Source organism: Erpetoichthys calabaricus, chromosome 5 (assembly GCF_900747795.2).
Source record: "Erpetoichthys calabaricus chromosome 5, fErpCal1.3, whole genome shotgun sequence".
Lineage (NCBI taxonomy): Eukaryota > Metazoa > Chordata > Cladistia > Polypteriformes > Polypteridae > Erpetoichthys > Erpetoichthys calabaricus.
The window spans coordinates 244,467,906-244,480,390 of record NC_041398.2 but is presented as its reverse complement, the minus strand read 5'-3'; the positions used below and the strand labels follow the sequence as shown (position 1 = coordinate 244,480,390).

The 12,485-nt window shown below is 44.3% G+C and overlaps 1 protein-coding gene across 1 annotated transcript in view; it reads right to left on the bottom strand.

The window, feature by feature from the left end:
- Positions 1-12,485, bottom strand: part of slc10a7 (solute carrier family 10 member 7) — a 501,455-nt gene that overhangs the window by 60,036 nt on the left and 428,934 nt on the right. Inside the window, exons 9-10 of the mRNA XM_028802719.2 lie at positions 9,651-9,702; positions 6,002-6,075 (exon numbers count right to left, since the gene is read on the bottom strand). Of these exons, the coding sequence (XP_028658552.1) occupies positions 6,002-6,075; positions 9,651-9,702 (126 nt within the window). The remainder of the gene's footprint in view (positions 1-6,001; positions 6,076-9,650; positions 9,703-12,485) is intronic.

The following is a 12,485-nucleotide window of genomic DNA, read 5'->3' as shown; positions in this document are numbered from 1 at the left end:
AGTAGTTCTCTCATGAATTTTCTCGCTGGATTTTATTTATATATATTTTTGCATCTGTTCTTCATTTTGCCCACCGGACATTATAAGGGGACAATTCCCCAGCTCTTTATGAGCTTCTGCTTCCTTTATTTTGTGATACTATATATTAGTTGCTTTTTGTTTACATACAAAACTTTAATTGATAAATTATGCACAACAACATATTAACATTAAATAACAATAAAATACTGCGGTGGGTTGGCGCCCAGCTCGGGATTGGTTCCTGCCTTGTGCCCTGTGTTGGCTGGGATTGGCTCCAGCAGACCCCCATGACCCTGTGTTCAGATTCAGTGGGTTGGATGGATAACAATAAAATACACTGTACATTATTAAACTTGCTCTCTCTTTCTCTTGAATGAACGGGTTTTAGCATAACTTTCAAGGAACGATGGAGTGATGAAAAACAAATCATACACACACATTTTTAAATTTATTTCTTAAAAAATATCTGATTGTGGGTACTCATCAGCTTATCCAATCTTAGCGTTTTCACTGATGGGAAGCACTTCACGGCTCTTCTTGGGCTTTGAAGTACGGCCAGCATCACTACATGAACTTAGGTGCTTTGGGGCCATTATGAGGCAAAATGTTGGGTTATTTTCACAGCCATACTGCGATAGCACGGCAATGAATGCATACAGCGAGAACGCCGGAGGTGGGTTTATACTCTACTTGACGTATGAGCGCGGCGACAATGATGTCAGACACGTAGGCACGCCCTCACACGCTCGCATGAAATGCGACAATCACTTATCCTGTTCATGTTTTTAGGCCATGGCAAATGGAGGGTAACTGAAACGGCAGAAATTGAATCTGTGCATACGGGGGTACAATAATGAAGAAAATGTATTAGATATCCAAAAAGAACATGATAAAGCAAATGTCCTCCTTTTGTGTATAAAATTTCTTGTGTTGTTAAGGTCAAAAATTAAAACAACATGAGAGACTCAGTGACTGGACTCTGACACTAAAAACTGAGACTAAGTGGCTTCAGTTCTTCTTTCTGGGCTGATGTCAACTTTTGTCAAAAGAAGGCATTGACAGTGGTAATTAAACGGTGACCAAACCCACTGTTATGTTTTGATTGGCCTCTCTTTGCTAGAAAGAAAGTTAACCTCACTGGTTTCACTGAGATTCCCTGTGTTCGCATGAGTAGCGAGGAGCAAACAATGGCAAACATGGCATCGACATCTGACGTGAGATCAAGGTGAATTCGTAAAGCAAAATGCTCTGTGGACGACGCTTTGCATTTTATTTGTATAATTGAATTGGACTTTGACGTATCAGACTCTGATTTTGATACAAGTGATGAAAAATGAATGTGAGGTACCAACATGAGCTGATCGTGGTGCTGAACAAGTTTGAATAGCTGATGTGCCTACGGCAGTGCTTGCCTGGGAGGACAGCCACTTACAATTTTTGACCATCCTAACCCAGAGTATTGCACCCACCACCCATCCTTCTGCTGATACCAGCATAGGACAGAGTCTACCCCAACCCACAATCACGGCAGCCCAGGTAAGCAAAGAGCTGAGGAGACTTCGTGCCAGCAAAGCAACGGGTCCAGATGGAGTATCTCCACAACTGCTGAAGGCCTGTGCGTTGGAGCTGGGGAGTCCTCTACAGCGCATCTTCAACCTAAGCCTGGAACAGGGGAGAGTCCCCAGGCTTTGGAAAACATCTTGCATCACCCCAGTCCCAAAGGTATCATGTCCTGGTGAGCTGAATGACTTCCGGCCTGTCGCTCTGACGTCACATATGATGAAGACCATGGAGAGGCTGCTACTTCACCACCTGAGGCCACAGGTCCGCCATGCCCTCGACCCTCTGCAGTTCGCATACCAGGAGAAGGTGGTAGCGGAGGATGCCATCATCTACATGCTACACCGATCCCTCTCCCACTTGGACAGAGGCAGTGGTCTGGACTTCTCTAGCGCCTTCAACACCATCCAACCTATGCTCCTTAGGGACAAGCTGACAGAGATGGGAGTAGATTCATACCTGGTGGCATGGATCGTGGACTACCTTACAAACAGACCTCAGTATGTGCGTCTCGGGAACTGCAGGTCTGACATTGTGGTCAGCAACACAGGAGCGCCACAGGGGACTGTCCTTTCTCCGGTCCTGTTCAGCCTATAGTACATCTGGAAAGTATTCACAGCACATCACTTTTTCCACATTTTGTTATGTTACAGCCTTATTCCAAAATGGATTAAATTAATTTTTTTCCTCAGAATTCTACACACAACACCCCATAATGACAACGTGAAAGAAGTTTACTTGAGGTTTTTGCAAATTTATTAAAAATAAAAAAACTGAGAAATCCCATGTCCATAAGTATTCACAGCCTTTGCTCAATACTTTGTCGATGCACTTTTGGCAGCAATTCCAGCCTCAAGTCTTGTTGAATATGATGCCACAAGCTTGGCACACCTATCCTTGGCCAGTTTCGCCCATTCCTCTTTGCAGCACCTCTCAAGCTCCATCAGGTTGGATGGGAAGCGTCGGTGCACAGCCATTTTAAGATCTCTCCAGAGATGTTCAATCAGATTCAAGTCTGGGCTCTGGCTGGGCCACTCAAGGACATTCACAGAGTTGTCCTGAAGCCACTCCTTTGATATCTTGGTTGTGTGCTTAGGGTCGTTGTCCTGCTGAAAGATGAACCGTCACCCCAGTCTGAGGTCAAGAGCGCTCTGGAGCAGGTTTTCATCCACGATGTCTCTGTACATTGCTGTAGTCATCTTTCCCTTTATCCTGACTAGTCTCACAGTACCTGCCACTGAAAAACATCCCCACAGCATGATGCTGCCACCACCATACTTCACTGTAGGGATGGTATTGGCCTGGTGATGAGCGGTGCCTGGTTTCCTCCAAACGTGACGCCTGGTATTCACACCAAAGAGTTCAATCTTTGTCTCATCAGACCATTGAATTTTCTTTCTCATGGTCTGAGAGTCCTTCAGTTGCCTTTTGGCAAACTCCAGGTGGGCTGCCATGTGCCTTTTACTAAGGAGTGGCTTCCGTCTGGCCACTCTACCATACAGGCCTGATTGGTGGATTGCTGCAGAGATGGTTGTCCTTCTGGAAGGTTCTCCTCTCTCCACAGAGGACCTCTAGAGCTCTGACAGAGTGACCATCGGGTTCTTGGTCACCTCCCTGACTAAGGCCCTTCTTCCCCTGATCGCTGAGTTTAGATGGCCGGCCAGCTCTAGGAAGAGTCCTGGTGGTTTCCAACTTCTTCCACTTACGGATGATGGAGGCCACTGTGCTCATTGGGACCTTCAAAGCAGCAGAAATTTTTCTGTAACCTTCCCCAGATTTGTGCCTCGAGACAATCCTGTCTCAGAGGTCTACAGACAATTCCTTTGACTTCATGCTTGGTTTGTGCTCTGACACGAACTGTCAACTGTGGGACCTTATATAGACAGGTGTGTGCCTTTCCAAAACATGTCCAGTCAACTGAATTTACCACAGGTGGACTCCAATGAAGCTGCAGAAACATCTCAAGGATGATCAGGGGAAACAGGATGCACCGGAGCTCAATTTTGAGCTTCATGGCAAAGGCTGTGAATATTTATGTACATGTGCTTTCTCAATGTTTTTATTTTTAATAAATTTGCAAAGATCTCAAGTAAAATTTTTTCACATTGTTATTATGGGATGTTGTGTGTAGAATTCTGAAGAAAAAGATTAATTTAATCCATTCTGGAATAAGGCTGTAACATAACAAAATGTGGGAAAAGTGATGCGCTGTGAATACTTTCCGGATGCACTGTATATACATCGGACTTCCAATACAACTCAGAGTCCTGCCACGTACAAAAGTTCACTGACGACACTGCTATGGTGGGCTGCATCAGGAGTGGGCAGGAGGATGAGTATAGGAACCTAATCAAGGACTTTGTTAAATGGTGCGACTCAAACCACCTACACCTGAACATCAGCAAAACCAAGGAGCTGGTGGTGGATTTTAGGAGGACCAGGCCCCTCATGGACCCCGTGATCATCAGAGGTGACTGTGCAGAGGGTGCAGACCTATAAATACCTGGGAGTGCAGCTGGATGATAAAGTGGAATGGACTGCCAATACTGATGCTCTGTGTAAGAGAGGACAGAGCCGACTGTACTTCCTTAGAAGGCTGGTGTCCTTCAACATCTGCAATAAGATGCTGCAGATGTTCTATCAGACGGTTGTGGCGAGCGCCCTCTTCTACGCGGTGGTGTGCTTGGGAGGCAGCATAAAAAACAGGGACGCCTCACACCTCGACAAACTGGTGAGGAAGGCAGGCTCTATTGTAGGCATGGAGCTGGACAGTTTGACATCTGTGGCAGAGCGACGGGCACTGAGCAGGCTCCTGTCAATCATGGAGAATCCACTGCATCCACTGAACAGGATCATCTCCAGACAGAGGAGCAGCTTCAGCGACAGACTGCTGTCACCATCCTGCTCCACTGACAGACTGAGGAGATCGTTCCTCCACCACACTATGCGACTCTTCAATTCCACCCGACGGGGTAAGCGTTAACATTATACAAAGTTATTGTCTGTTATACCTGCATTGTTATCATTCTTTAATTTATTGTTTTTTTTATCAGTATGCTGCTAGAGTATGTGAATTTCCCCTTGGGATTAATTATCTATCTATCAAGAGGTACAAACCAGATTGTCATGTACTATGACCGCGATAGCTGCTGCCACCCCCCGAATATTGTAAAGACAGCCTGGCAGGCAGCCTGCCACACATTTCTGGTGATCTGGCGGCCATAGCACACAGCAACAGACGTCTTATGTTGATTTCTGTGAGAAACCGTTGCTTTCAATACTTTTCAGGAAACTGTGCTTTTTGGAAAATGTTATTCAGCCCTCAAAGACTTAAGGTTATTGCTATTGCCAAGAAACTGTAAATAGGAAGCTTGGCTAGAAACAACCAATAAACTGTTCTGATTTTGGCTCTTTTTAGTTGAATATTTTGATAGATGTGTTATGTGGGATGTTTTAGTCCATTTCTATGATATTTTAAATAATTTGCACACCACCAGCATACCAACACACGTGTAAGGAACAAAACTAGCTGAGTGGAACGGAACATCATCAGTGCCTAAAAAGGTTTAAAGCGGCAAGAGCTCACCGACTTAAACAACTGCTACATGTGATGTTAAACATTGCTGATGATACTCATCATACCGAGTGCTGAATCAGGGAAGAAATTTCTGTTCTTACTGCACTGTCATGCATGCATGACGGAGGACTTCATTGCAGGCTCAGTTGAGGTATGTAATAACTCGCCAAGATGAGCTGGGGTGTTGCTGCTAACGCTGTCATCTCCTTTTTTTCCTACAGTGCCGAGAAGCCATCTGGTTAAGGCATTTAGCTCAGTCCAGCTGGCATAAAATCCTGAAAGTCATGGAAGGTGGAGTCATTATTGGCCAGAGTAACCCACCGGATGGAGCTCAGCTAGAGCAACTGCAAATTTTGCCTTTAGTTTGAGATTCCTGCTGAAGGGACACACGCCAACGAGTGTTGTTTTTGTTTATTTTACTGTCTCCGGACTATAAAAGGGATGACCTGGTTGGCCCACCCCAAAATTTCCTTACTGCATCTTGAGCTGTCATTCCTGCATCCAACCATATTGCACTCTTCAGCATCTCAGTCTCACTAAAGCCCAATTTCTCTCTACTCCGTTTTTTTGCAGGTTGACTTTAACCTCACTGTCGCGTCCACACATTAAGAAGGGCAAAACTGGGTAGCAAGAAAGATTAGGAAAACCTGCACTAGACTACTGGGGAAAACTTACTAAAAATTGTAAAGAGCATGTAATGCCCACACAGAAGGTCCACAGTCCAGAAATGAAGCATAAGTTGAAGCATTATGAGATGGGAAATATTGTGCAACTACGCAGTCTCCAACTGTGATGAACTTTGAACACCGAGCAGGCAAACAAACACAAACGTTCTCTGCTTACCTAACGTGAGGGATTTGTGTGTGGCGCAGAACATGATGGCCACTGTGTCGGCAGGCGTGAACCCAGATTTCTCCCTAAAAATAAAACAGAGACATAATTATTGTTGTACTAGTCATTTAGCCCATTACAATAACGGGCGCTAGAACAGTAGTGCATAAACATTAGTAGGAACAGTCTATATTAAATGGCAAGGGACCGTCTATTTTCTGTTACAGTAATACTGGCTTGTATGTGGCTGTAATATGCGTCACTTTAATTTAATGGACCTTTAATTTTCGCTCACAGTAATACGTCTCTCCAGCAAGTATTTTAATCTGTGCTGGCGTGCAGCTGATTATTGTATGTATGGCATCTCCCCAGCAACGGATTTTATGAGCGCGAAAATAGATCTACTTTTAAAAATCATCCTATTGTAATATCATGAAAATTCGTATATTTAGGAAAACATTTTACCGGGCCAAGTTTGTTAATCGCAAATCTGACAACCTCAGAGTGAACACTTGCACAACAACAAACACTAATCCCACCTCTTTGGGGAAGCTGGTCTCCGCGTCTCAGTAGCCGAATGAATTTTTCGTGCGTTATGTTTTAGGTCTTACCTCATTTACCGAAATCCGATTGGATCGGCCGCATGATTTTTTATAGGTCCCGCCCTCTCTGTCTTGTGTGACGCGTCAGGGGGCCTTTGAAGTATCGCACCGTGCCCCGCGCATGCGCACTTCACCAGAAGACACACACACACGGACACATGGATGCACACAGGGATTTTATTAAAGAGGATACTGTAACAGGGATGGCCTCAGAAATGCCTGCTGTGCCTTCTGACTTCCATTCAGACAGGTGCCTCCTGTCTGGTTTTACATTTTACATCTTTGAAGCCGACTCTCCCAACATGCACCTTTACTCCACTCCCACTTCCTCTTTCGTCGCGTCACCAAAGCCAAACTGACCAATCAGAGTGCTCCGAACGACTGGACACACAGACCTTACTGTTTTCTTATATAGTATTGTAGATATACTAAGACAAACATCTGACTAATTGACGCTAAATAAGAACCGTATGCATCTCTTTTGACTTACCTACAAATTTGACTTAGAGACAGACTTAGGGATGGATCTTGTTTGTAACCTGGGGACTGCCTGATTTTGCTCTCTTGTTTCTTTGTAGTTGTGGTTACTACTTTAAATGCATGACTTCATTATAACTGTTTATGTGAAATCTCTGCTTACAAGGGGGCTCCACCCCCTGCTCGCTTCGCTCGCCTACCCCCGGTGTTTTGAACCCGTGCCCGCTGGTCAGCTGTAGTTTCAGACGCGCGTTGTAGGAGCTTGCGTTGTTTCGAACCCGTGCTTGCCCTGCCTCTGCGGTTTGAGACGCGCGTTGTAGGCGTATATGCGTCAGTTGAGCTCGTTCGGATTGAACCCGCGCCTGTTTTGCCTCCGCAGTTTCAGACGGTGGATAGGAAGAAAAGAACGCATTGTATGGCAAATCACAAAGATTTATTGGAATATCTCTTTATATACAATATTTGTAGTAAAGATGGTTTGTTGTCCTTGAATGATTTTTTCTTGGTATTGGAGTATTTATAACTTTAAGTTTAATGTCAGATGAACGCTGAACTCATGAGAAGGCTACATAAAGTTGTCCATGTCCAAATACACGCTCAGAGAGGTATATACCAACTTTGTCCATGGCCTGTGCTTGGGATTTGTTGATTTCCTTGTTTAGCGTTAGTAACATGGATAATGGATTGCACTTATTGTTAATACGTAGCGTTTTCTGTGGTTGAATTGTTAAAAATGTATGACTGTAATGTGATGATTAAGTTATGCTATATAGTCTTCACGTGTGAGGATGACGAACCTTTAATACGGAGTGTTCGTTTATTCTTATTGCCCATCAGGTGTTGTGCCTGTGTCTTGTGTGGTTGCACTGTAAATATTGTATCACTGTCATGTGATTCAAATATGTTGTGGAGTCCGTATTTGTGTGGTTTCTGTAGTATATCGTGTTTTTGCTTGTGGGTTATTAGAGGTGCGTGGATCATGCATGTGCAGTGTGTTTGCGTACTGTCTGGCGCTTTCCGTACTCCAATTGATTTGTGACCCTTTCTGGACTCCGTAGTGTGTCCCGTTTTACTCTGGGGTGGCGTATTATGTCGGGTTTGATTTGTGAACCTTTCTCGACTCCCTATTCTGTCCCGTTTTACACTGGGTGTGGGCACTGTAATCTCGGGTTTGATGGGTGACACCGTGTGGACTCCGTAGTCTGTCCCGTTTCACTCTGGGGCTTTGTGTGGCGCCTGCGTCTGACTCCTTTTTTTTGTGTGCTATGGGCGCGTTGCATAATTTTTTATGCGTTGCCTCATTTCTTATTTCTGTTAGTGGAGGGTGGCTTTTCCTGTGGAGGGGGGCTTTGTGTCTCATTTCTTATTTATGTTAGTGTGTGTACTCCGTAGTCTGTCCCGTTTCACTCTGGGGCGTGGGTGTGATTCCTCTTTTTTGTGTGCTATGGGCCTTGTGTGGCGCCTGCGTCTGACTCCTTTTTTTTTTGTGTGCTATGGGCATATCCGGTTTACCATTCTCGTTGGAGGGGGGGCTCTGTGTGGCACCTGCGCACTATGTCAGGTCCCTGCGTCCATATCCGGTTTACCATTCTCGTTTAGTAATATGGATACTGATTAGCATTAACCACTGCACACATAAAAAGATACCTGGCTTGACTTGATAATATTGACAATACCACAGTCACCAAACAACACACTCAGGTTCCTAACAATTTACTCCTTTTTTAGGAGTTAACAGCATTGAGGACAGCAACTGGATTTAAAGGTCCAGTTGCATCAGATGCCCCTTTATAATCCCCATGTGATGGTAATTATCTAACAATTTCTAACACAGATTATTTAAATTGTGACCAACATTCACCATAGAAGGGGGAGAAAAAATTCCCCCAGTAGGATGGAAGAGAATGAACAACTCAGACAGAAAAGGATTTTTCAAATCTTTGCTGTTAACTTTGCTTCTGCAAACTTTAAGAGAAAGAGATGTCTAAATGTATTTATACAAGGCTTCTAAATGTTAGTATTTATAAACTAACAAAATCAAACTTGCCACACATTGTCTGTTACCTGAGCTTAGATTCTTTAATTTCATATCTGTTGATAAGATCCTTATACACAAAACCAGAGAAGTGAAAGATGGTCCACTTTTGTATTGCCATGGACTCGCACCACGGGCCATCTCAGTTTGTACTGTGGTAACTTCCAGTGGTGATCTGCAAACCTGCAATGTCTAGATTACAAGAGAGTTCAGAAGCAGTTACTTATCAGCCTGTGCTGTTGGCTGATCACGGACTGGTTCTGAACACTGTCAATGGAGAGGCTTCCTGGTGATGCTAACTCAGAGCCCACCATCCTGCACAGCACTGCCTCCACAATTTTCTTTTTCTCATAACTGCATATAATATTCAAATCCTGTATCTGCCAGAAGGGATCCTACTCCGTTGGGCCTTTGAGCAGGGCCCTTAGCCTGACAGGGGCACTGTACGATGGCTGACCCTGCACTCTCACCTCCAAAATGTCATGTGAAAAGACAATTTCCCCTCGGGGATTAATAAAGTGTATCAAAATCAAAATATTGTACTCACCTAGTGGATAAGATGAATATTAAAAGCATGAAGGTCAGCTGGATAGAAAATACTAGAAAGAAAGAAAGAAAAAAAAAACAAGATTAGAAGCAACATCAATGCCACCACCTGGCACTTTTCATCCATCCACTTGTGAACCGGCTTAATTCACCTCAGGGACGCGGGGGTATTTTTTCGCTTAATATGAAAACATAGAATGTATACAAGCAGTATGTGTTGAACAAACACCAAGCCCACAACATCACATTAATAGAAGCTGTCACACATAAATGTCAGAGGGTCACCTACACGGCTTGTCAGAGGTAAGCACTACCACCCAGGGACACCAGGGGGTGTAATTGCTGACTGTTTTGCCTCTTTTTCCACCCACAGCTCAGAGAAGACACCCACTGGGGGAAACTGACCCCGTCCCTTCTGGTCCATGTGCTCTAAGAGCGGGGCGCTCCCAAAAGGAGTCATATTATTTAGAGGATGAGCAACCTGCCAGATGAAGCTCAACCACTCTTTAGAGCATGTTTATCCCAGCTGTTCCTTATAGTGAAATCTTCTTCTTCTTTTGGCTGTTCCCATTTAGGGGTCACCACGGGTGATCATCAGTCTCCATCTATTCCTGGCTTTTTCTGCCACAGCAACTGCCTTCATGATCTGTCTCACCACACCCATAAACTTCTTTTCCTCTTGCCTGGCAGTTCCATTCCTCAAAATTGTTTTCCCAATGTGCCATCTCAATCTCGTCTCTCACTTGGTCACCAAACTGTCGTACCTGTGTTGTCCCTCTAATATACTCATTACTTATCCTGTCTACTCTTGTTACTCCGAGCGAAAATCACACCATCCTCAACTCTGCCTCTTCCAGCTCTGCCTCCTGTCTTTTTGGCAGTGCCACTGTCTTCAAACCAAACAACATAGCTGGTCTCACTACCATTTTATAGACCTTCCCCTTCACTTTGCAGATACTCTTCTATCATAAATCCTGTTTATCTTATTATTTTGGTAAAACAGGGCGGCCCGGTTAGCATCCCAAAATTTCATTTGGAGTCTTGCATTTCTCTCAGTTGACAAGAAGAGAAAGGTTCTGTCGTCAGGCATTAGAATGGTCAGGAACGGGGTTGGCAGGCAGTTGGCCAAAGTCTCCAGGACTATGGCTTATAACTCCTGGTGGCCCACCAGAGGTTTATTTTCTCCAGGAATCTTCTTTATTTTCCTCCATTCCATTGTCAACTAAACAGAGTTCAACAATTAATTAATGCAGTGTAACCACAATGGGGCACCACTGAGCCCCAAACCACAGACACAGTAATGCCCAATACAATTCAAGGTTCAAATAAAAGGTGTTTATTTGCTGTAGAAGAGTCATTTTTGGGAAACCTAGCATTTATCTTAAAGAACTAGCATAAATTATTATACGTTAACATTATTCAAAGTTATTGTCCGCTTTTACCTCCCTTTTTATTACTCTTTAATTTAATATTGTTTTTTTTTGTATCAGTATGCTGCTGCTGGAGTATGTGAATTTCCCCTTGGGATTAATAAAGTATCTATCTATCTATTGTATAGTGCCTTTCATCTATCTATCTACAGTGCATCCAGAAAGTATTCCCAGTGCATCACTTTTTCCACATTTTGTTATGTTACAGCCTTATTCCAAAATGGATTAAATTCATTTTTTTCCTTAGAATTCTGCACACAACACCCCATAATGACAACGTGAAAAAAGTTTACTTGAGTTTACTTATTTATTAAAAATAAAAAAACTGAGAAATCCCATGTACATAAGTATTCACAGCCTTTGCTCAATACTTTGTCGATGCACCTTTGGCAGCAATTCCAGCCTCAAGTCTTTTTGAATATGAAGCCACAAGCTTGGCACACCTATCCTTGGCCAGTTTCGCCCATTCCTCTTTGCAGCACCTCTCAAGCTCCATCAGGTTGGATGGGAAGCGTCGGTGCACAGCCATTTTAAGATCTCTCCAGAGATGTTCAATCAGATTCATGTCTGGGTTCTGGCTGGGCCACTCAAGGACATTCACAGAGTTGTCCTGAAGCCACTCCTTTGATATCTTGGCTGTGTGTTTAGGGTCGTTGTCCTGCTGAAAGATGAACCGTCGCCCCAGTCTGAGGTCAAGAGCGCTCTGGAGCAGGTTTTCATCCAGGATGTCTCTGTACATTGCTGCAGTCATCTTTCCCTTTATCCTGACTAGTCTCCCAGTCCCTGCCGCTGAAAAACATCTCCACAGCATGATGCTGCCACCACCATGCTTCACTGTAGGGATGGTGCTAGGTTTCCCTGAAATGTGACGCCTGGCATTCACACCAAAGAGTTCAATCTTTGTCTCATCAGACCAGAGAATTTTCTTTCTCATGGTCTGAGAGTCCTTCAGGTGCCTTTTGGCAAACTCCAGGCGGACTGCCATGTGCCTTTTACTAAGGAGTGGCTTCCGTCTGGCCACTCTACCATACAGGCCTGATTGGTGGATTGCTGCAGGGATGGTTGTCCTTCTGGAAGGTTCTCTATCTATCTATCTATCTATCTATCCTCTCTCCACAGAGGACCTCTGGAGCTCTGACAGAGTGACCATCGGGTTCTTGGTCACCTCCCTGACTAAGGCCCTTCTCCCCCGATCGCTCAGTTTAGATGGCCGGCCAGCTCTAGGAAGAGTCCTGATGGTTTCGAACTTCTTCCACTTACGGATGATGGAGGCCACTGTGCTCATTGGGACCTTCAAAGCAGCAGGAATTTTTCTGTAACCTTCCCCAGATTTGTGCCTCGAGACAATCCTATCTCTGAGGTCTACAGACAATTCCTTTGACTTCATGCTTGGTTTGTGCTCTGAC